At 42.5% G+C, this 26,090-nt stretch overlaps 1 protein-coding gene across 1 annotated transcript in view; it reads right to left on the bottom strand.

The window, feature by feature from the left end:
* Positions 1 to 26,090, bottom strand: part of xylt1 (xylosyltransferase I) — a 75,627-nt gene that overhangs the window by 17,189 nt on the left and 32,348 nt on the right. Inside the window, exons 2-8 of the mRNA XM_010741418.3 lie at positions 17,904 to 18,492; positions 11,803 to 11,975; positions 11,428 to 11,630; positions 6,495 to 6,575; positions 4,883 to 5,099; positions 4,324 to 4,500; positions 20 to 285 (exon numbers count right to left, since the gene is read on the bottom strand). Of these exons, the coding sequence (XP_010739720.3) occupies positions 20 to 285; positions 4,324 to 4,500; positions 4,883 to 5,099; positions 6,495 to 6,575; positions 11,428 to 11,630; positions 11,803 to 11,975; positions 17,904 to 18,492 (1,706 nt within the window). The remainder of the gene's footprint in view (positions 1 to 19; positions 286 to 4,323; positions 4,501 to 4,882; positions 5,100 to 6,494; positions 6,576 to 11,427; positions 11,631 to 11,802; positions 11,976 to 17,903; positions 18,493 to 26,090) is intronic.

Below are 26,090 nucleotides of genomic sequence, written 5' to 3' on the forward strand. Positions count from 1 at the left end.
ACATGTTCACAAAACTAACCTGCAGCTGTGGTCCTTTGGGTTTCCCTGAAGCGAGGCGGCAGCTCTGGCAAGGCCCAGCCGTGCGAAGGAGTGGTAGTACGTGAGCTTCGTGTCCGACAGACTGGCCACGCCGTCTGGCTCATCGTACACACTCTCCCAGTATGAGTTTAGGCTCGGCGTTCCCTGGGGAAACGGTCCAAACAGGTAGCTGTCCAGCTGGTTCACTATCTCCTGGTTCACGCTGGCTTCAAACTTCCTGGCAAAGAAGGTGGGCCGCACTGTTTGCTGCGCGACATGACAGCAAAGCAGTGAGGGATGAGATAAAGAGAAGAAAGAAAGGAGAAGATTAGAAAACAGTGGTGTACCAGGATGTGTGTTGAAGAGTCGTGTGGGCAGAGAGAAGAAAAGGAGCAGAGATGGTATAAATATACATACATTAAAAAATTCTCTCCTCAGTCTCAAATATTCTATATGTATTAGCTCTTGTGTTCATCATGTTTGTGTGCATCAAAATCGATGCAGCAGAACCAGAGATGTCATCTTTTTTATTCCACACAGTCTGACCAATTCAACCTCCGACCAGTTTGCAAACAGAGATGAGGAGCGGGCCTTTTTTAAAAAATATATATACTAACTAGGTTAGTACACTCCAAAACCTGTAAACAGACTTTGATGTGTAAAATTGCTCCAGTTCCCCTTTAAGAAAAGAGGAAAGCAGCAACATTTCTGGCACACACAAAGTCACACTTTTCTTTCCAGACTTCCCTCTAAAGTTTGCAAATTGCTGAATAAATGTGCTTCTTTGAGACACTTAAAAAATGGACAAAAAAATAAAAAAGCGGCCCCAAAAATCTGGTCCAATTAGTAGACATACGCAAATGGTGACTAAAGCTCTCAAGTAAACATTACTTTGTTTTAAGGGGTTGCGAGATAGAAAGCCAAACGTTTGGGAACCACCCCTTTGTGGTTCCCATGAGTCATTTACCCCTTATTCCACTTTGAAACTGAATATGTTATATCACTATAATGTTTGAATTGACAATAAAACAACCCGTACAGTCAGTAAATACCACACACCTTTATTGACTTAGACTGTGATTGCCATCTCAGGTGTCACAGGTTAAGGAGAAATTGAGGAGAAGATAAATCACCCATTGAAAGAGGTCTTAGAAAAGTTAATCACATCACAAACAAAACTGATGAAAGGATTTTGACTCCATCGCTCGAGCTGCAAGTCATTCAGTGCATCTGTGTCAGACAGCTTCATTACAGGAATTATAGGGTTCGTGGCTAAAGGTACTTGTGTAAGAAAGATATAAATATGTCTTACATGTCTTTGGAGGCACAAAATGAAGCCCTCATAAGACGCTGTCCTTGTACTGTCCTGTCCTCTGTATTTATCCCTCCATTCATCATCTCTTTTCTCAACACTGTTTTGTATTTGTCGCTCTGTCTAGCCTCCTCCACTCCACCCATGTCTTTCTCACACTCTCTTTGTCCCTGTCGCACTATTGCTCTTGTGGTTGGTGGTGCATCATGAAATCTGCCGCCTCCACAGCTTGGCTTATGCACAAAGACATCTTTTCTGTCGTCTAACACAAAACTATTTACAGATAGTTTACCCAGTGCTGAACACCTCGGTGCTACCTGCTACAAAAAAAAAAGACCTAATGAGCCTGTGGCACACTTCAGCTTTTTCTCATGAGAAAATGTTGAGGCTTCACACGGCACCAGATGATGCGTTAACCCTCTGTGATTGGCTACAGATATCAAATGAAACGCGGGGGAGGGTGGAGCAGGAGGTTTTAACAGATTTTTGTGTTTTGACATGCCCTCAGCGTAGTCAACTGAAAGGAGTACCTGTCACAGCCTGTCTTTCTAACATACTTCCCAAATGCACCTCACTGTGAAACACATTACTAAACAATGATGCTCCAAGACAAAAGACACATCACCACTCTCCCTCTCCAGAACAACCCCCTCCCCCTGTGAGTGCACTTTTAAATCACTACGTGGGAAACTCAACAGTTGCACCTTGAATTATTTGTCTCATCTGCAAACCAAATTGAAGCCTACTTTACTTGCCTGTATCTTCCCAAAATCCCATGGATCAAAGAGAAACTCGTATTTGTATGCTCAATGGGATATTAAGTCCTATTAATACTCGGGCCTGGCTTTGCTTTTGGAAAGGCTGCTTTGTTCCCATGGTTGGACTTTACTGATACCAGGGTGCCAACCAGACCCAGCGGTAGTGCCAAAGACCTGTGGTAATGTGTTGGCACTGAGCTGCCAGAGACTGAGGCGAGACAGACGGCAGACTGGTCTGGCGAAAGGAGAAGTGAGGTCAGCGCGATGGCTTTGACTGGTATGTGAAGGACAGGGGAGACGAAGTGAGTCACGGCACTTAAAGGATATGACCTGAAGTGATATTTAACCGCGGCGGAACGTTTTCACTTTGTACCACAACTTTTTACTTTTCAGGAGCACATTAAAAGTCAAACTGAGATACAGACTTTCTCTGGGGTCCCAGAGTCGCTGCCACTCATTCACTTTCATTTTCAAAAGTTAACTAACCCTCTCCTCTCCCTCAAAGGTAAAGAGAACCTAATTACTATGATTTTTTTTCTCTTTTCGGGGTCACACTAATCGAGACACAATTTTGCACGTATTGATTGTGAAAGCGGTGAGAACAGGCTGGATGCCGAGGCTGAGAAGACAGACCTCGAGGGCAGAGAATTTAGAGATTGACTACTGCTGATTTCCCACGACATACCAAAGTGTGTGCACTGCCAACATCCACCGAAAAGTGATGTATTCATTTAATTTTAATATCTGTATGTTTGTAGGTCTGTCTCATGTCTGGGTGGATTTCTACTGGAAGATGAAGCGTTTTGTCTGGAGCACCACACGGGGCATGTATTTATCGAGCTGCTGAAAGAAAAATTTTGGACTTGGACAATGAAAGAAAAGGAGTCAAAATCCTTCACCTTTGGCCCTACTCACATAATAATAAAACCTTCTGATTAAATTTATTTGGACTTACAAATGCTCATACAATTTTCTTGAATTTTTATCCACAATATTAAATTTGAATTTTATTTGTTGACACTTTTGACATTACATTTCACTACACATTCTGTGTATGCAACCTTTTGAATCCTTGGATATTACATTACTTTTCCTGCTTTTCTAATGGGTACACATGATTAAAGCAATGCTAGATTGTTTGTTTTGTTAGTGCCTGCATATTTTTCCTCAAAGCTGTAATTAAGCTTTATTTTTGACTTCCAGTAGTATCATCCCTCCTTATTTGACTGGAGGGTACTTGTTGTTAACATCATAGCTGCTGGACATTGTAAAATGGTCAATAAATTGGATGCAGGGCAAATACATTTCTGTATATAAATGTGATTAGCTGCTCCTAAAGGTTCCTCTGTCAGTAGGAGTGTGTCAGTCAATATTTAGTGTGTCTTTTTCTTCATTTTTAGTCAAAAACTTTTAAACTCCTGAGGCTCTTTGGATGATTTTTTTTTGCAACTTTTTATTGATATTTTCCTGCTAAAGGAGAAAGAGTGGGCTGACACGCGCAACGCAACACTTGTACAGGCACCATGTCTTCAAATGATATATGGGTTACACACACACACTCAGTGTCGTTGGGAATTGTAGTCCAGTTGTCCTTGGGCGGAAGCTTTGCCTGTGGCTGTTTCACTGTGATGGCTTTCTTGCCAACAGCCAAAAGTATTTTAAGAAAAATTCAACCCGTGCCAAAACTTGCCCTGGTATTATGCAATGAAATGAAATGAATGCAATGACTATAGTACAGTATAATATATAATAAAATGTATTATACTTCTGTCTTATATATTATGCTATACTATACTACTACATTTAACCCTATTTTATACTGCAATTTATTATATTATACTAAATTATGTTACTATATTATGCACACATTTCACATTTCTACATTAATACAGACAAATATTGAGTATCATTATTTAATCATATAACATATTATTCTGTTCCGTTTTATGCTGTTATGATTGGTATCATATTATTCTATTGCTGACAAGCTACTAATCACACCACTATGTTACTTTCCCTCAAATTGCACATTTGGTATTGTGTATTTTTACCATAATGTTGTCGGTATTTATTTGTCTCTAACAACTCTTTGTATAAAGTGAACTTCAGTTTTAGAGCTCTTTAGAGAAGTGTGATTCTTACAAGTTTGAAATAAATACAGACCATGACCTACTGGGCCTGCTACAGCTGATTGATGGATTTTTTTCCACATTAATGCAAGTGTGTTATTATTACCTGGAAGCGGTGGAAGTCTGCTGGCTTGAAATCATTTGGGGAGCATCCACACCAATCGACGATGTGCTTGTACTGGCACTTGCAGCCCAGTTTACGGTTCCAGTTGGTGATGCGCAGGTTGTTATCCACCATGCTCTCACAGTGGGCGCTGTTCTCCAGCACCGTGTGGAAGAATGACTATTGATGAACAGAAAAAGAGACGGCGATAGGATAGGGAGACAGAGGGGGAGGCGGTAACAGAAAATTGTATACCTTTTATTTTTTACACCATTCAATTCACAGAGAGGAAATAGAGCAGCAGATGAGAATGGAGATTCACAGTAGCTTATGATAAAAATCCAATTTCCTCACAGAGATCATTCAGTTCTCGTCCAATGTATACGGTTGGAAAGTCAGCCTTTACATCTCGCCTTCACAGCGGCGAAAGAGAACTATGTATACTGTTTCCATAAGCGATGCAGTGTAAGTACAAAGTAGTGCTTACCTGTCAGTCAAAGGTTAAGAAGTACTTCAATGTGTTAGGGGTGTGTGTGTGTGTGTGTGTGTGTGTGTGTGTTACCTCTGCAGGCAGCAGAGTGTAGGCGTAGAAGCGCTTCATGTTGGTCACCAAGTCGTCCTTGGAGTTGATGACATACTCGACGAACATGCGGTTGAGAAGGAACCAGTCGGACCCGCCGTCCACAGAGATGCCTTCTGGGATTTTACGGTCCCCCAGCCTCCACATGTGGGTGTCGCACTCGTAAAACAAACGATCCAGACCCTGTTTACGGATAAACCTAGAGAAAGCACACAAATATATGCTTATACTGCTGACTACTGAATATATTTAAATACATAAAACCAGCGAGGGACAATTATTTTTGTGAATTTATATGGTGGAAAGAAATACAAACAGCCAAAATCTTGGTGAAAATCAAAACATTTCCATAAAAAAACACACACTTTGTGGTGCTTGTTTTGTATTAAGAGGGATGCTTGTACATAATCGGCACCTCATTTATATTTTTTCCCAATTTCTTTCAAGCTGTGCTTCTTACAAGAGGCCCTGGTTGACTGTTAACTTCGGTGTAGGAAACATAACTTTTGAGTGCTTGTATTAAAATCAGGTTAAAAATCTGAATCTGCTCCTATTAAAAGATTTTCTTTTTTTGGGGGGGAGTGAAAATTTGCAACAACAAATACTACAACGGCTGACTGAAGGGACTACACATTAACATTTTTAACAGTAATTATTAATTCTAACACTTGTAAGCCAAACATTGCCTATCTTTGCGTTTTAGCAGAGTGTGTCTTCAGTACTTGGCCTTAAATGACTGGACAAATGTGTTTTTCGCACTTGTCACTACACACTTTTATCAACAACAAGAGTGACACCGTGTATACATAATGGATGGTGTTACTCCTGTAAATGCATCAAATGTCAAATAGGAGTCAATTTCAGGTCATCCAGGTCAGATTGTTCCCACTGTTCTCTTTACAGTGACAAAGACAGTTGAGGTATTGACCTCATGGCACACAGGCACATATACAGGTGGATACGACAATATGCATATACTGTAGTGGTGGATTACAGACATATTTATTGTTAATATGGAATTAAATCAGGAACAAAACAGTCTCACTTTTTATCTTCAACAGCGCTGAATATAAATCTGTGACCGCAAATACAAAAAGGTAGCGCTGAGTCACACTGACTCATGCATTCAATGCTTTTTCTTTTTTCATGTGTTTTTTTGGGGGGAACTTTTTGCCCGCAGTATCGGGTGCTGACTTGTTTGTCACTGGGGTGCGATGAGGCAGAAAGCAGAGGGCAGCAGGGTGACGGCGGCAGAGAAGGGCGTTCTGGCAGCGACCTCGCTAGCTCACCCCACCAAGAAGGTTAATTAATGAAGCCACAGATGGGAGCTAATTGTATTATGATTCAGTGACCATGCCGTGCTGGCAGGAGTTTGCTGTGTGTGTGTGTGTGTGTGTGTGTGTGTGTGTGTGTGTGTGTGTGTGCATAGGTGCTGCTGTGTGTGAGTAAGAGAGACAAACACAGAGAGCTAGCCAAAGAGAGAGAGTGAGAGAGAGAGAGAGAGAGAGAGAGAGAGAGAGAGAGAGAGAGAGAGAGAGAGGGAGAGGGTGGGGCGTTGTGTGGAGATTAAAAGTTTGAAAAATTGGCATCTCACCTGGCGTTGTCTCTGCCGTGGGACTTGATGAAGTTCATGTCTCTGTATTTTGACAGGAAGGCCACCAGCTGGTTATTGGTCCTGAAATGGAAGAAAATGACTTATGTTTGACTGGGAAACATATGTGAGACATAGCTTTTGGTGTAGTACAGCACAATGTGTTACAGTGTGGGAAAAAGAAAATGAATTGTTACTGACTCCTTTAAAAAGTTCCTTAAAGACACATCAAGTCGTCCAGTTATCTCTTGTTATATGAAAACATCAGAAATATGTCAAAACATTAACTGATGAGCTTCTTACTATGATTGATGGCGTCTTACAAGAAACACATTTTCCCAAAGATCAGATTGTTTTGTTTGTATTTCACACTGGAGACTTCTGTGTTTGTGTTTCCTCGCTTTTCTCAAGGGGCTCAGACGGAAAAAAGGGAGATGTCACTTACAAATCATGATTTAGCAACACTTCATAATCAATCATAACGTAATAAATGTAATAAAGCTGTCAGTCAAATGTGATCAAACCACACCCACAGAGTCCTGATGAGACTGTTTACAGTGTTAGACTGTTAAACATAACTAAGATAATTTATTGCTCCAATCTTAAACTTTCCTTGTTGCTTAATTAGTCATGAACATTTAGAGATCCTCTGCAGACACATTAAACGCACATTACAGATGCTGCCCTGACTCTACTTGGAATAATAATTTGTGTCTGATATGAATTTTCTACAACAAAAGTTCAATGAGCTAGTGAGCTATCTGTAATCTTGAATCAAAACCAGCAGACATAAGTTGTCTCCTACTTCACTGAAAAGTCCATTCACTGTGCGTGTGGACCACAATTGGCGCCAAAGTAGTTGTGACAAACCATGCTGCTATGTCTGCATGTACATCATGCTGCATAGCGAGGGTTAAGTAGTGTGGCTTTGAGTGGAGTGCTATGGAGAAACATTAAACCAAGTTTTCAGTGGCTTTAAGTCTCACAGTAATCAATTAAAGCTGTAGTCGGCGTCAGTCCCTCAGTTCCTTCAAGCCGTTAAAACTATTTAGGATCATACAAAAGATTGTGTTATCCATGATTTTGATGAATGGCTTCATGCTGCTCTTACATTGTAGAGCAGTCTACTTCCTCATATACAGGCCAGACAGGCTAAAAGCTTTGCTCTGCAGGCTATGCCCCAGTCAATGGCTCTAACATTTCATCTGTGGTGAAGCCTTTCATGATGGCTTGGCTTGCCTTTCCAAAAGAGCAGCGAGGCCCTGGTAAAAAGCTCAAGGATCAGTGGGGGGAGGGACAAGCGCATATTAATGTCATTTTCTCTTGAAGGAGCAATTTCACAGCCTGGGGGGCTTATCTTAGGAGGTCCTGAGCCATAAAGCCTAACTGATGATGTGCTGTACAGACACATGCAGTCTTCTCAGTCTCTGCTTCCCACACACACACACACACACACACACACACACACACACACACGCACACACACAGGCATAGACGCTGTGTATCTGCTTGTATGCACACTGACAATACAATATACATGCACAGACGCAGAAAATGCTTGCAGGCACACACACACACACACATACACACACACACACAGACATACATACACACACACACACACACACACACACACACAGAGCGAGGGGAATTCATGTCAAGCTCCAGATTTGCCACCTGAGTGGTCACCCCGTCCACTGGGTCTAGTTTGCTTACTGTCAGCCCTGTGGCTGCTCTGTCTCACAGTGGTATTCACACACACATTACAGTAAAACACACACACACACACACATTCACACACGCTGCTGTGAGTTTCAAACCCACCTGACAGCTAAAAAAAACAACAACACTTTTTTAATATTATAGCCAATTAAACTTCATCATTACGCCACTGTTTCACTTCCATGGTCTTGGTGTTAAATTAATAATGTGCCTTTTTAGAACGAGGACTTTAAATATACCATTCCTGAGGGGAATAGCTGAATTCCAGTGGTTTGAATCCGCACTCTAACAACACTCAAACGGATGAGAGACGGATCATACATTCATCATCTTTGTCCTGGAAAAACCTACAAAAAGTTAACTTCATTCAAAAATCCTGCAAGTTTAAAAAATTTTTTTTTTAACGTTTTTAAAATTACATTTTCAAATGACTTAGCTCTAAAGGCTTTTTTTCCCACAAGAGGAAATGACACCCATCACTTATGGTACAAAGCTAAAATATAAGATGCAACACTTTCCTGATGGAGATGACAAAGTGACAGAGATTAGAAGATATGACGCCTGCAGCCAGTCATTGTCTCACAAAGCTCAGACTTCCTAAAAGCTGCTGTAAAGTCCATGAAAGTGGCTTTAAAGGGGAAAAAAGAGGTAAGAACAAGGAGACTGTGTAGATAAAAGCTGGGAAAGAGGGTTGTACTCTGACAAAGCAAGTGTGTAACTCATCCTCTGGCCTCTCTGGACACACACACACACACACACATTATATCTCCCTCTGGACACACAGCCCCTCTGCTGGTGTGAGGGGCTCTAGGTTTGCCTTTGAGAGCCATCCATGCGGCAGGACAGACATTATCAGGGAATTAGAGGGGAAATAATGCTTGTCTCCAGTCCCACTGATAACAACAGCAGTGGTCAGGGCAGCGCAGGGCAGGGGAGCCCTCACCCTTTCCTGCCTGCTCCTGCACAGTGTGGTCACAGCGGAGTGCCATTTGGAAAATGGAAATTTAAAGCTACATTAAGACAATACATATTAATACATTTCAGCTGAATATATGTATTGTGATGAATATAAATATAATAGGTTACGACTAAAAATAAACTGACGTGGTGGTAGAAAAATAAAGGTTAGGTTATGCTTGAAAATATTGTTTCAGACTGTTCAAACTGTGTCACAACGTGAAGTTGGTTGTACATTTTTGGAAAGTAACAGAAATGGGATGGTGTGGGTGTGGGTGGGGGTTTTCCGAAGCTATGCGATCATCTGATAAAAAGTTCTGATGAAGCTTGAAGGAAGCCAAAGAAAAGGGATGCCCGATGCCAAGGTAAAGCGGCTAAAATTCCCCTAATAAAACCAATATTTATATTGACTTTTGTGAGGTGGCTGCAATTCATTTCTTCTGCTGAGACTGTCCACAGCAGTGCATAGCTCTGCTTCAGTGCCATGATCTCTATCTGCTTCTCCAAACTGAGGCGAGCTGACTGCTGTCTACTGTACGTAACACGCCAACAATGTATCTCATGAATGTACCCTGCTTCAGATAACCCGAACGGGCCCTTTAACGCTCGCTTGGTAAAAGTGAAGCATCTGCTTATTCGCAACGTGTTTGTCCGCGCTGCAGTGTGCTATAGTAAGTCCATAATGATGATGTAATGCTGAGGTGTTTATTTCCGAGAGAGAAAGTGTCTTTCTGCCTGATCCTGTTTTCCCAAAGAAATCAGAAAGGACTGTCAGCGACAAAACAGCTGAATGGGTTTCAGTTTCTTGCTTGAGGACACAAGAGTAGCGTGGATGCTCCCTCTCACAGGGGCCTGAACCAAGGCCTGCCACTTAAAAAGGACCACATTTTGACTCTGTAAATATGCAGCACACAGTCTTGGTCAAATCCAAGCTGTGGTTACAAATGCACTTGCTAAGCAAAGATACAAGAGTGCAATTTACATATTTCCATATTGCATGGATCCACAACATGCAGTTCTTTCTTGTTCCCCTACACCTAACTGCTTATTTTCGCTCTCTCGCCTCTCCCTGTCATTTCTGCCTCTCGGCTCCCTCCTTCGCTCCATCAATCGTTTCGTTTCCCAACAGATGGGGCTTAAAACCTCCACTGTCAGCCCTTTTCTCAACAACATCGCCCTCATGCAAATGAGGAGCCAGAAGATGGGAAGGAAACAGTGTCTTGGTGCGCGCACTTGCAAAAATACCTTTAATCAGACAGACAGGCGTACAGACAGGATAAATACACAGACAGGTGCTGAGACACACTGAACTATGCAGATGGCATGACATAAACTCAGACGTGCACACACTGGTGCAGAAACACAGACTGCATGCCAGCAGCGTTCATCGATACGGTGAGAAAAAAAAACGCAACAAGACTGAACCCGTCCCTGAACAAAAATCCACATTTGCATCTTGACTCCAGCTGTGGTGACATCAGATCCAGCTTTAGCGTTAGCCAGTGGCCATTACAGCTTGTCTAAATTCAACGGGTGGACATCTGGCTGCGCAGGAGAGATAACTCTCTCTTTAAAAGGGAGATTTTAATTGGCTGCTGCAGAGCTACATCAAAAATCCAGCAGACCCTGAACTCCCAAAAGGACTATAAACTCGCTTAAAAAAATTTTTTTTTAAAAGTACAAGTCACAAAATTTCTCCTCCCATAGCCTATTTCCATGACTTCATGTCCAGTTCACGTAGACTTTGTGGCTTTAATTACCCTTTACAGCTTCTTAAAAGCGATGTTTTCAAGTGGAGAGATGACTTTCGGACCGTACAGTACACAACGGACCTGGAAAGTCAATAGGTATTGACCCAGGGCAATTAAATTGTAATCAGTTCACCATGTAACCCGTTCAATGGAGTGCATGCAAGGAAGCAGGGACTTAGAAGAGAAGGTGTTAACGAATAGTGTTTGAGAAAAGCAGAGGTTCTACTTCATTGATCTGTTTTGTTTGGAGTGACTCTTTATTTAAAGCTCACAGTTAACCACAGGAGCCCAGACCAGATGTATTGAATTTCTTTCTTATTGGCTGAGAGCAGTCTGCTATTGTTTGTGCCCTGGTGACAGCGTTTGTCACCTATATTAGATGCTTGCCCCTAAACCTGACTTCATTTCCTTACAGGACAATTCATTACTGGCTTCTGCCTTCCTCTCAGGCCTGCACCACCATCTTTTACTGAACTCCCCTATGCTGTGAGATCCATCTTTGTTACCTTATGGGGTAGTCGGCAGCACTGAGGTTGATGAAGAAATCCCAGCTCCAGTCCCTCATGGCCAGCAGGTCAGCCATGCTGCGAAGATACATGGTCAGCAGACTGGCACCGCCCCAGATAGTGGCCATGCGCCAGGGTGTCACCCTCACATTTGGATACTGCGCAGCCAAGGCATGCACCTGCCTGTGCAGGTAGTTAGAGCGCTGGAAGAAAGGTAATGATTGCACACTGATTAGTACTGTGTCTGATTAAAAGATTCAATTTTACAAGTTAATGCAATCTTCTAACCAAGCTTCCTTGGATAAAACAATGGACTTTGAAGGGCTTGACTGATTTCTTGTATGCTGCATTATTTGTAGGCTCTCTTTGGCTCACCTGATCGACGTGTATGTAGTAGTAGTGCGAGGTGTGGTAGATGGCTTTGAAGAGGCGCTGAAACTGGCGAGACGCTCGTCCGTGGACCACCAGGACGAACGCTATCCTGACTGGTTTTGATGGAAAGCTCTCAGCAGAGTCCTCGTCCCACTGGACATTAGCATTGGCTTTACCTGTAAGGCACAGAGACAATGTGCATGTTTATGAAACCGTAACAGAAAACTATACTCGTGTTAACTCACAAAACACTGCATGGATTCTTGATCAGTAATACAATCAGGGCCCGTCTGCTTGTGTGATTACCAAATCAAATCTGTTATGCTGCACAAACGGCACCATTAGTCAATACATGATGAGGAGCACGTATAAATATCTTCAAGGGACAAAGAAAGCAAGTGCCAAAGCATAATGAATATAGTTATTTATGATAATTAAATGTTATTCTTTTATTAAACAATAAATGGAAATAGCTAAACAACAAGGTTGCTAGGCAACACGCTAAGCAGCAGTTGAAGTGGTATGATTAGCATATTCATAGTTATTATCTGCTATGTCAAAAGTGAACATTCAGTGGTTATTATACATTGTCATTTTACATTGAGTTTTACTTCAGATTATGAATTAATTAATGAATGCTCTGCATGGAGATACACAGAAAAGTAAATGAAGGTAAGGTAGGAAGAATAAAAAGTCATGCAGCTCGTTCAGCCCTGCCGTGTAACAAAAAACTAAACAAAACAAAACACAAAAACCATGACCCACTCATCCATTTTCTTATGTGATTGAATTGGAACTATGACAATTTCAACCAGACACTACACACACTGTAACTACTATCCTCAGTCAGACAGGAATCCTATAAGCAATTCCTCTGGGGCTTTCAGGGTGGAGCACGGTTTGACAATGTGCCATCATTCCTCTCCGGCAAAACTCCCCGAAGATGCCTTGGATTTCACACAAATGACAACAATAAGCATGCAGAAAAAATACCTCCCTGGTTGTGGCCTGCCAAGCCACTATCAAATTAAACAATTCCAACAATCTCTGGAGAGCCATTGGTAACCTCACATAGCTCCATTGTGTGGTTTTGTACCACCCCCTAACCACTCAAAAGCAAGCACTTCTGCTTCAAACCTGGAAAAACCTTCCTCGAAGCAGTTTTGCACCATCGAGTCCCCTAACATTATCACAGACAGTTTGTTTTTGAATCTTCGGTTATTACAGCAAACGCACACATGCAGCTTATGAGACATGTTTGTTCACTGAACGTGCCTTAAGGAGATTAATGACTATAATTTGGGACTTCAGTTCCCAAGAGCCTGTTTGTGCCAATGAAGTAGAAGAAGCTGAGGCAATACTAAGGCTGGGGCTGTTTATTCCCCTGAGGTTACGTTTTCTCAAAAGTGCCCCTCCCGGCTCCTCTCCCCGTCTGGCCCTCAGGTCCTGTAATTACTCAAAATTTAAGGGCAAGTGTCCGTGCTAAGAACGCTCGGCCCCTCCTGCTCAACTAATCCCGTTCATTCAAATTTAAGGGCAGGTGCCTCCAACATGGCTTTGTTTAAAGGTTGACCACAAGGTTAGGGTTAATGACACGCTCCCTTAGCTCCAATTGGCCCCAGTTGGCCATGGCTCCTGTCAGTCACTCATATTTCTTTCTCATTTCTTTCTCTCTCTCTGTGTGAAGTGTGTGTGTATGACAGCTCAGGGGGGAAATCTGCGGTGGGCCGTATCAGATTGAACGGTAATTGGTGGCCAGCCAAGAAGGTTCACTGGTTTGCTTTGCTCACAGATAATTGGCCAGTCGCTTCACAAAGCACTTTGAGTGTGTGTGCTATGCTAGCTAGCTGAACTAATGAGCACTGCTGTGTGTGAGAGAGAACTTAAAATTTACTGTCAGTTTTCTCGAACATGTGTGTTTATCTGCAGAGGAGCTTCATGTAAAGTAGACCGGCTCTGCACCTGAAGAGGCCGCAGGCCTATTACGAAAAGGAAAAACAGAAGCCCTCCTCTTGAACTCATCACTCTTCATCATCCTTCCCATCGCCATCAATCTTTTAAACTGCCTTTTCCTCATCTGCTATCACCCCACTCTCTTCCTTCATCATCTTGTGTAACTTCGGGCTCTTACCCACCCTCCATCTTAACTGCTCATATGAGGGGTTAGAACAAGAGCTGGGCTATACCCCAAAGGACTTGTATCAAATTGCATTTGAAAATGTCTCGAGGATGGTGTCTGCTACTTCATACATCCACAAAGCCGGGTTTGCAGACATATAAATCATACCCGTGGGTTTGATTTAAACACAGTAACCAGTTTATTCCCATTTCTTTACGCCTGCTGTAATCATGTTTTTTTGGCCACATGGGGGCAAACCAAACATAACAATGAACACAATACCAACATATTATCACCTTTTCACGGCAAACGTGTTAGCAAACAGTATATTTACACATTCAGTAGACACAAAGCAACTATAGCATTCATTTGGAGATAGCTACAAGCAGCTAACAACGCGTTGCACAGGCAGCATGCTGTTCAATGCAAAGGAACAGCCAAACGGGCGAACAGCTAACACAAGAGCTAACGAGAAGCTAGTCAACAACAAACTGAGCGAAACAGATGCTCCGCTAAGTTTAGCAGCAGGCGCTAACTCTGTCTGCTGTTTGGTGCTAAGCAGGTAGCATATCAGAGTGGCTGAAAACAGCTACCTGCTGCCGATAACGCAGCCGGAAATTAAGTTATGAGAAAGGTGAGAGTGAACCAAAACATTTAAGATGAGAGCCAGAAAACAATAAGCTAGAGAGCTCGTTGAGCTGAGGGGAACAGTTGGCTGCTAATGATTATAGCAGCTTTAAGTATGACCCATACACAAATTATTTTCAGCACAAGGCCTTTAGGTTAAAACTGTGGTTAAAATCGGTTGGCTCGGCTTTGGAGCTAATTTGGCATAGCAGCCAAACTGTCTAATGACAGCAATGGCATCCGTCACGTGATGCACACGGACTGAAAAAGACTTTTTCCCATAAGTTTACAAAGAAGTGTAGATGTGTTATACTGATAATTCTGTTTATACTGTATTGCCATATTGCCATACTTACTGTTAGTTGTTTCTGTTTACATTGTTCATTTTGTTCATACTGCCATATTTGCCATATTGCATATTTATATCTTTCAGATTTGCCTTTGTCTTTTCTTGGATGTCTTTTAGCTTGTATATATTTTTAATATTTTTATTATATTTTATATTTTTTACTTGTATTTTCATATTTCATGCTTGTTGCTGTTTGCACCTGGATAAGAGGGAAACGCAATTTCAATTCTCTGTATGTCCTGTACATATGCCAGCATTGATAATAAAGTTGACTTGACTTGACTAAATTGGTGGATACATTTTTTGAGCCTGCAAAATGACAGTTTTTCATAATTTGATTACTGTAGTCCAATAATATTTTAAAAATCTAAAGAAGCCACACAGTTAAATCATGTAATACCCATTCAAATTAGTGTAGGGCTAAGCCTGAAGTAGTCTCTAGTGTACTTCCTCTATAGGCCACACAATGTGGAAACATGTGCGGAAAGTGGTTTTATGCCTGGAAATCAAACCTTTTTGGCTTCATGCGCCGCTGAGCAGCTACAATATGAATGAACGTAGCCCCGACTGCAACACTGTCTCCAGTTCTCTTTATAAATCCAAGCTGGGCACAAGGTCACTGACTGCCCCTGCTGGGGCTGCACAGCCAAGTCATATCATTATTAGCCGAGTTAGCATATGGGAGACAAAGAGATTGAATATGTTCCTCCTACATTCAATGATGCTAATACCAGAGCTAACACAATTGCTAATCTAGGCAAGGCCTGAAGGACAGAAAACAGATCAAATCAAATTGGACAATTTTCTGCTAACAAGGTTAGGACTTGAATTGGGATGGGGAACAGAGGAGGGAGAGAGAGAGAGAGAGAGAGAGAGAGAGAAAGACAGAGAGAGATAACACGTTGGCAGGCAGCAGGCAGGTAGAGACTAAGAAAGAAAAGTGATTTAATTTAGCTGTCGTGTTGTTTCAGCCCAGCCACCAGGGGAAAGCCCTTTTCAATTTCTTTGTCTCCTTTGATCAAGCTGTCAGTTTGAGTAGGATGGTGAGTTGCTGTGTGAGATGACAGGAGCTTAGGCACAGACAAACGATACTCCTGCTCTTGGGAAGGGGAATGCACAAAAGTTGCTAAGTCATGGTGCCTCCTTGAGTTCCAATAACATGAACGAGGGCCGGAAAGGTATCTGACTAGAAACAGGCAGGATGTATAATAGCTTTCTCCTCCTCTCCTGCTGTCCATACAGTATCCAGTCCACTCCCATGAGTGTATGCATGTGTGTGTGTGTGTGCTGTTCACTTAAACACGGTTGCTGATGCATGCTGCTCACCGATCGCGGCAGCCGCAACAGATTATGTTTACAGAAGCCACAACCAGACTGCAGATGTCCAGAAATTCTCAGAGAGAAAAAAAAAGAAGCCTGTGTGTGTGTCTGTGAGCGTCTGTTTGAGAAAAAAGAACGGAGAACCTGTGTTCTGTGGCCAGCTTCACAAAACAAATGAAAATTGGAAACCAATTTGGAGAGAATACAAGCCTCATCCCCATTTTCTCCTACAATTTACTTCCCCAATTACACATCAGCAAAAAAAAAGACATTTCTTCCTTTGACGAAAATTGCAATTACAAGAACAGGAAATATTTTACTATGTACTAAAGCCAGAATGGTCAGTCTCCACTCTTTGTGCTCAGCTTTCGCGGATACTATTTTTCCTTTTGCGATACAAAAAGCGCTTGTACAGCAGAGAGTAGGAGGAAATAATTTGAAAAAAATTAAATGTCAAACTATATGAGGAAAGACATTGACAACCTGTCAGCATTATTTCCAGGCGGTTTTTCCTTTCTTTCCTGTACTTTAATAAGTCCACTAGAATAATCAACTCAGCAAAAATCTCTATTAGCGTATTGATCTCCTGATTTTTAATCTACTTCTGAAGTGATTTGAGATGAACAATTGTTCAAAGAACACTGCAGTGTGGGTCGGTTAAGAGTGGCTCCTCTGCCTCATCTATTTTTACTGCTTTCACATAAATGCTGCATTTGGTAGATTTATTAATCCTCCTATATCTTACAGCAATTTGAGTGCATACATAGTGTTTGGCCTTAGCATGAACCCAACCTCTAACCTCTAGTGTCCTGCTTCGTCCACCGAGCTAAATCATTCATTACTAATAAATTTAACAAACAGTAACAAGTAATCTTTTTTGACATTTAGGTAAAAAAAATCAAACTGTAAGGTGTTAAAGGTCCAGAGTGTGGGATTATATAATATAGAAACAATATGTATAAATTAAAGGCTGTATCTAGATGTAGTGCTTGGTTTGTCTGTTCTGGGTTGCTGTAGAAACTTGGTGGTGCAACATGGCAGACTCCGTAGAAGAGGACCCGCTCCCTCTATGGATAAAAATGGCTCTTTCTTAGATAATGAAAATACAATTAGTATTATTGTTTTCAAGTGATTATACGCTAATGAAATATCTTGTATCTCATATTCTGCCAATAGATTGCCCTAAATCTCACACAGTGGACCTTTAAAGACCTTAAAAACCTTTTTTTCTCAGCCACATTCTTGATTAACAGTCTTGAACCTAAATTTTTCTGCCAACGTTTGAATAGTTTTTAGTTATTTCACATCAGAGACATTCCTGTATTTCTGTATTTTGTCCTTGCATCAAATGAGTAAAAGGGATGTCACAAATTTCAGTTGTAGGATTGATGTTTTTTCAGTACTTTGGTTGTTGATTTCTTAGTCATGAAAAAAATGTAATATCATAGAGAAATACTTGAAATTCAAGAAGAGTTTTCAGGGCCTTTAAGATATCTATGTGGCATTTTGCATAACACAGGCTTTTGCAACTCAACAATCAGATGTCCTCACGCCGGGAACCTTGACAGATATCGACCCGTTCTGTGAGACAATTTATGTGCAGAATACAAAGTGACTAACTCCATAGATATAACCGTATGAACTAAAATCAAATAATCAATCAAATTAATTACGATGAGAATTACTCACCCTCGAGGGGGCAGTAGCGAGTGACCTTCTCAGGCATTAACTGCCCTTCCTTGTGTCTACAGTACACTTCAGCAATTTGTTGCCGGCACTCCTTGCTCTTGGCTCTGGATAGAGCTGAAATGGCTTCCTTCCCACTGATCTCGCACTTTGGTGGCTGGTCGTAGGTCACCTCCAGTGGCGCTGCGGTCGCTTGCCTCCTGTGGGGGTGCTGATGTCTGTGCTGTGACTGGGCCTGCTGGGCCTGTGAGGCACGGTACTGTTGATGCGACACTCCGGCGACACCCTGACCGCCCGGGTAGGAGGCATTGTTGCCAACAGCCAGCGGCTGGTGACCTACAGGTAGCACTTCGTTTGAGCTGCGACCCAGACTCGGGGAGCTGTCCCGCCATGCCTGCTGCTGGGCGTGGGCCTTCTCCTGCAGGTGCCCCCGCTGCTGCTTGCTGCTGGTGGCCCCTACAGACTGCCGGTGCGGCTGTGAGCGTGCACCAAAGTTACTATTGTCTATGTTCTCAAAGTCTTTGGGCACGGAGTTCTCGTTGTTGCTGTCCACTTTACTTTTCTCCTTTGGCCGGTGGGAGTAATATCCATCCTGGATAAAGAGAGAGGGAAAAGGAGGAGGCAGACAAGGGTTGGGTAATTGGTGGGGAGTAAAGAGGAGGAGGGTGGACACAAACAAGAATAACAAGATCAGAATTGAGTGAGCACTGTGCATATCAAATGTCGGATTAACAATCAATGTGGCATGTATGAGTGCGCAGTGCCGCATTGAACCGTGAGGCATGAAATGAAGCAGCAAGGTATTGAGTGTGAGGACTACAAGGTGCAACCTAACTGGAGGTGATGCAGGGTTGAGGGCTCTGCCGCTCTGTGGCATCATCAGATTAGCCCCGGTTTCAATTAAATTCTCCCTCAAATGGGTCCAGCACTCCGTAAACAGATTACCAAGAAGGGATAAAGGCCCAGAATATGACTGTGAGATTGTGTCGGTGTTGGTGTTTATGCGTGTGTGTGCACAATTTCTTTTCCAGTCGAGCCACATGAGAATGTGAAGAAATTGTAGTGGTGAGACGTGTGACTGGAAAGGCCGTAGTTGTCAGCGCTGAGCGTCTGCATATGTAAGATAGTGTGTGTGCGTGTGTGTGTGTGTGTGTGTGTGTGTGTGTGTGAGTGAGTGTGTGTGTGTGTGAAGGTCTGAATGTACAATTTCCCTATCTTTCTAGCAGAATAGACTGAAAGCAAAGGAGCGGAGGGGAGAGCAGAAAGAGGAAAGAGGGTAATGAGCGAAAGTGGGGAGTGCATGGTGAAGGAGCGCTGACACGAGGCATGAGTGCCAGTCCCAGGAAGCGCTGGCTTGTTTCAGTGAAATGTGCCGCGATGCATCAAACGGAAAACTAAGAAAGCTGCCTGGCTGCCACAGTGCTGTTGCACACCTTGCTAGACACACAAGAGAAGAGGTGGAAGCAGAAAGTGAGGGGGGGGGACTAAACAACAAATAGCAGCCGAGGAAAGATAGAGCTCATAACAACAGGGCTCCCTGATGTGTTTCTCCATTTACAAGACACAAGGAAAAACAGGAGCGAGACAGGGCGGGGAGGGCTAAGGCTAAGTGCAATATGAGGAGATGTAAGACAGAATGGAGGCAGGACAGGTGAGACACAAGGGAAGCAAGTTAGATGCTATTGTGAGCCGGCCGCTCAGCATGGAAATGTCTTTCCACCCCTTAAGCCAGGCATGTTATCAGCCTATCAACCTTACCTCTCTGCAAACACCTTGTACCAGCACAATTACAAAAGGTGGCTGGATGACACACTTTCACACTCTGAAAGACAGACCTTACATAAGTGAGACAAGAAACCACAAACTGGATGAAAAACAGAGGAGGAACAATATTCTCATTGTCAGCTCCTTTTAAGCTGCTTCCCTGGCTCTGATTCTTACAACATTGGCTTTTACCTCCTCTCTCCTCTCCTTCCACACTAATTTCTGACTTCTCTCAGCTCCTTTTCCCTTTCCCCCTCTCCTTCCCTTCACACTCCTCTTCACACTCTTCCCGATTCCACCCCTCTGCTCTGCTCCTTTCACCTCTCACCCCCTCTCCTCCACCTCTCCCCTTTTCACATCACGTGTTCCCCCCTCTCTTTCACGTCTTTCGCACCTCCTTTTCCCTCCTGCGCCTTTATTCTCAGCTTCATCTCTGCTCCTGCCTGTCATAACCTCTCCCTTCCCCTCCTTGTCTTCCTCTACTTTCTTCTCCCTGCCAGTTTAAACAGACCATGTTGTCTGAATGGCAGAACCTGCTAATCCTGTGTGTAACAGCTGCTTAGACCAGTGATCACCTAAAAAGAAATCCCTACTTGCCGAGTTTCAAAGCGAATGCTTTCGGCGGCTAATCCATGCAATACAAGTCACTGGATGTTTGCAGAGGTAAAATTAGTATGTGAGCATTCACAATTATGTGTGTACAGCGCATGATTTTTGTGGATTTTCAGTGCTTGCTTGTGTGTGTGTTTAAGAAAGGGGGAGAGCAAGTAAAGCAGAGGCAGCATGTGTTTGCCCCGGAGAGACGGATACTCTCGCTTTGAGTCCTACTGCGAGAGACATAAGAAGAGGAGGGACACAGTTAAATTGGAAAAAATCCCCAAGTGAGTTAAAAACAACATCCCACAACTCATCTTTATGGAACAAATCTATTTTGCTTACAGCAGATAGATACCAACGTTAGCTGATGAAGCATTCTCCAAATTCTCTTATCATTGAATTCAAACTAATCTTTACAAAAGTATGCTAAGGCTCTCTTTGCACAAATAGCCTCATTTCCACAGTAAGGCCTAAGTCAGTGAGGTTTAGCTCTGTCTGTGCTGTATACAACAAAGAAACCTAATTTAATAATGCTTATTTTCTTCATCAATTAATCTTTTTTTTTTTATCCATTCATGCAGAATCAATGACAACATGTTTATTAAATAAAATATTAGGCTTATGAAAGGAATAGTTGACATTATCAGGACAGAGTAGATCGATAGCACTGCTTACCACTTAAAGGAGCAGTGTGTAGGATTTAGTGGTTTAGTCAATAGGTGTAGTTTTAGATTGCAACCCCCTTGTTTCACCCTCTCCTTTCTAGCAAAAAAAGAAAGGCCCTATCTGGACTGGTGTTTAGTTTGTCCGTTCTGGGCTCCTGTAGGAACATGGCGGTTCAAAATGGTGGACTGAGAACCTGCAGCGTCTATAGATAGAAAAGGCTAATTCTATGTCTAAGGTAAAGATTTTCATCTTCAGTGATTATTCTCTAATAAAAACATAGTTATGAATATTATATTGCATTTAAATAGAGCCCCCTAAATCTTACAAACTGGACCACTTGTGCCAAACTATGTCTTGGATGGCAAGCAGTTGAGAGACTTTAGGAAGTTTCCAGTCAAAGCAGTGCTAAACCAAACCAGCATCTGGCTGTAGCTTTGTTTTTACACACATAAGAGATGAGTGGTATTAATCTTCTCATCCGACTCCTGGCAAGAAAGCGAATAAGCATATCTCTCAAAATGTCAAACTATACAGGCAGCTTCGGGGGAAAACAGTGGTGTTACATCACACACCAAAGGCCACATATTTAATAAATTAGGCGGTGGATTGTTTAATCACCAAAAATGATAACAAGACAAGATATGTCTGACTCTGTCTGATTCAGCTCAGCGGGTGGCTTTGACTGATTGATCCCATCATATGTTTGCCTGCAGTAATTAATCAGAGCGAGAACATTTTTTTTATCTTTTTCCAAGTTGAAAAAAGTAAACACAAACAGTCCAATCAGTCACAATCAGGTACCGATGATGTTTGTGTGTGTTGTCCAACCAACCCTCCAAAACCCAAAGATATGAACATCATAATTGTGTAAAAGAGACAAAATCAGACAATCCTCACAGCAGAGAAGCTGGAAGCAGCAAATCTTGATTGATAAATGACTCATCAACAATTACTCGACTACTAAAACTGTTCTAGACTCATTTAGTTCAACTGGCTGATTAATTGACATATCATTTTAGCATGCGATTACTGTGTTTAAAACCACTTTGAATGCACGCCAGCTGGCAATAATTGTTTTCTTTGAGGGAGAAAAAAAGCAAAAAAAAAAAAAAAAAAAAAAAAAAAAAAAAAAAAAAATCATCACAAAGATGTTGATTTGTTGCTAATTAATTGACACGGATAAGAGTCAGATGAGGTTAGCCCCATGTGGCCCTGAAGTGGAAATGAGTAGTATTTGTAAGCTGGCACTGAGGAGATTTCTCTGGATAAACAATCTTCACACTGTGCCCTCTCCTGCCTCCTTCTTCCCCTCCTTCTGTGAGCAAAGGACTCCAGTACCTGCGATGCTCTTTAATCTCAGGGACCAAGCTCTGTAAGCAGGAAGCGGTGGGGCACAGAATTAATAGTGGTGGTGGCCATTGAAGATAGGAGTTGCGTTGGGCTGCAGATGGGGCTGGGAGCTCGGGGTAGTTATCGATTGTTACAGGGGATATGTTTTCTACTCCCTGGGAGCATCGAGGAGGCCAAGCCAGGATTGCCTGGCATGTGGTGTGCACACTCACACACAGAAAAAACACACACAAACAGCCCTCCCTGTGCTCTGCTGAGGAGTGAGGAAAAAGCAGAGGGGGTAAACGTTAATATCATCCATCACTGGTAGGTACATTTAGAGGGAGAGAGAGACCTGCGGGGCTGGGAGTTTCAGCATCCCCTCTGGGAATGGTTTAGTCCATTTCTCAATACAGAGCTGGCCCTTTTCACTTTCCTCCATTTCCTCTGCCACAGGGGGAAATATTTCACCTGTCCTTTTTTTTCTCTCTCTCTCCCTTTCTCACCCTCCTCACCACCACCACCCAGTCTCTCCTGTGCAGCAGAGGGGGAAAGAAAAAAAAAGAAAAAAGCACATATCTCTCTCTCAGCACCTGTCCAGCTTCACTCCTTCCTCCTCCACCTCCTCCCCTGGCCCACGTATCATCTCTCGCTCTAGGAAGGAAAGCAGTTCATCTGCTCCGCCCCCTCCCCTCCCCCCTAATGCCATCATTTTACTGTTGCAGTCCCAAGGTAGATGTGAGGGAGAGCAAGGTAGCAGCACATATCGGTTTCACCCCCACCCTCCCAGCCCACTTTCCTTTAAAAGACATCATTCCTGGGGGCCGAGCTGCGATAAGCCACTGCGTGTGCCAGCAACGCGTACTCTGTCAACAGCGTATGGACTGCCAGACCACCGTGCACATAAACATATAGTCAAGTTTATTAAGAAATACAGTACTGTCTGTGTGTGAGTAGGTGTTGTGTCATCTCACCAGCTTTTCCTACGACCTGCCTGCCATGTGGCTAACGAGCTCAGATTAATTACCTGGATTGAATCCCTGCGATACTCTGAAGAGGATGTGGTGTCTGGCATGACGCGGGAGACTGATACACTGACAGACTTGGTTCACAGCTGCTGTAGCACCACAGGACACCTAGCGGAGAAATGAGCCAGGGTAGATCCGGGACGACCTCAATGCCTAGTGACTTTTTAGAAGTCTTACTTATCGTGGCTTATCAGCTGTAGAGTTTCGGGGGGCGAGAGGAGCTGCTCTTTTCTGCTTTCTTTGATTCACAGTTTAGGTAGGAAATGTTCATACAAAGTACGGCAAAGTAGACTGAGCTTTAAAATTCAGTTCAATAACAAATAGCCCACAGTGAAGCGTTTCAGTGGGTCTAAACTGCTGTCAATAAGAACAATCGAGGTGGAAACAGGGTAAAGAAATACAAAGATGAGTCACGTAGAGGTATTTTTTTGATGCCACTGCCAAGTGGTTTTTAACAAGAGATGCTGTGCAAGGACTGATTTTGTAGTTTTTGTAATTTCTTTGAGTTATTTTACACCACCTTTCACTTTCTTTTTCTGCCCCATGGTTTGTCCCTTCAATCCCCGGCTAAAACTGAAGGAATGCCTGTCACATGTAAAGTAAGTGTGTACGTGTACACGGGCGCAAATGCATGATTAGCAGCAGCTCAGAATGAACAGCCCAAGTTTGGTATGCAGAGAAGCCTCTTGTTGTGTGCCCTGCGACAAGCCCTGGAGTGAAAGTGGTGAAAGGGGGAGTGTGTGTGTGTGTGTGTGTGTGTGTGTGTGTGTGTGTGTATAAATGTGTTACAAATACCAAGAGGAGACAGACAGCGAGAACCTCTGAAAACTACTTAACAGCTTTAGGTTTACCAAATGGAATTTGGAGAAAGGATGTATTATTTGAAAAGGAAGCAAAAGTATTAAATATATTACTTTGCTCGGAATCTTCTTAAACAGAAAAAATGATTGTAATCGGCTACTTGTTGAAACAGAAACAATGATCCTGGAGTTGAGACTTGCGGGAGTTCACTGAAAACCAGAGGGCAGAGGTGAATTCACAGACTGCTGTTGAATTTCCACTTCCTTCTGCTGGACATTCTCGTATTGCAATTATATGGCTTCACCGGCTATATTTACGTGCGTGGATTTCTACTGGGCAAGAAGACAAAAAACCCAGACCTCTGCACTCATAACCACAGATGCAGGGAAGTAAGATTTGAAAAGTTCCTCTTCCTTAAAACAAAACCTCCTTTTAAATACAGCAAAGCTCTACATTAAAAACTCCAAAGATACATATTAAGAACTGTGGGGAAAGTTAACATAAGACCACAGTGAAAATGAACAAAAATACTTCTTTCCTCACAATGTTTGCATGCCATGGCAATACTTTTGTGATCTCTTGCAATAGTTTTTCCCCAGAGCTCCACTTGTGTGTACACGATGCTCAGCCCACACAAAGCATTGATGTTCTTTGATGGCCTGTTAGATGATTGGACCTCTTCCCAGGATCGTACTTGATTGATAGCTACCCAATTTTTAGTCTTTATCAAGCGGCAAACCTGTGCCTATGAAGTGAAACCTATGCTGAAGTGCCAAAAAATGCAGCTCCTCGAACAGCCACGTGAGGCTGGCAACAGAACGAGTCAGTCTCTATAAGCCCCCATGTTAAAATGTCCAACTTCACAGCTAAAGCTAATTTAAAAAATATTATTGAATATTTTTGAATTTAATATTTAACTTATATTAAGGCTCAAAGTTATACCTAATTAACAGTGTGGTCGCTTTAATTGACAGGTCGGTGCCGTTACAGATGGCCAGGCATCATTCAGCCTGCCTCAGGTCTGCTGATGATCTGGGTCTTTGCAGATTTTTAGATCAGCTGGGAGGCGGAAGAGGCAGGACTACCAACACGGCCAGAGCCACAGATTTTGAACCTTAAAATGGCTATGCGTGACGTAACCTATATGGTCTCGTCAGTGGTCTTTATGCTGAGCTAAAATAACCAGAAGCTGGCTTGTAGTTCTATAAAAACATGAGGGTGGTATCAATCTTCTCACCTAGCTCTCTCCAAAAAAGCAAGTAAACATATTGCCTAAAATGTCGAACTATTCCTTTAAACGGTAATTGCTGTAGCTGTTGCCAGAGAATGCAAATGCACTGGGAATAGAAAACTATTGCTTGGGGATGCAAAAGTGTCAATAAAATACAATAAAGGTTTAGTTAAGGATAATAAAAAGAGATTTATGGGAAATTCCTCTCCTTGCAAGGCAGTCTGAGAAATAGCTTGTAGCTGTTTTTGGCCTGCGGTGTTGATTCACTGCCTCCTCGCTATATGTTCAATATAGCCTCTACAGTTTAATTACTTTTCTCCTGATCACACATTAGTATTCTATGTTCACACTCTTGACCATTAAATTCCTATTTGGAGCACTGGAATTCCAAGAATCCATGCTAATTCATCTGTTGCATCAGTCAGTCTGCATAAAAGCATGAGATAAATGATTGAGATGTAAATGAGTCACTTAATGGGCACGCTTTAATCTAGGATCTGCCTAGTGTTGTGGAAATAAACTGCAGTAAATGCTATAGGGGAAAAATAAGAAAATACTGTAAATGTGTTGATATCTTCTGGAATTTTCCCACTAAATTGGATTAAGGAGAAGCAGAGTTGAGAGGCGACCTCAAATAAACTCAAAGATGTACTCTGAGTGTGTACCAACAACAAGGAAACTCACACTGGGAACAATGTTTGAGCTAAAATCCCCAAAGCATGTGGCAAAAGTGAAGCCGGGCTGCCTGAGTCTCACAAGGTTTGGCTTGCCTTC

The sequence above is a fragment of the Larimichthys crocea genome, chromosome X (assembly GCF_000972845.2).
Source record: "Larimichthys crocea isolate SSNF chromosome X, L_crocea_2.0, whole genome shotgun sequence".
NCBI lineage: Eukaryota > Metazoa > Chordata > Actinopteri > Sciaenidae > Larimichthys > Larimichthys crocea.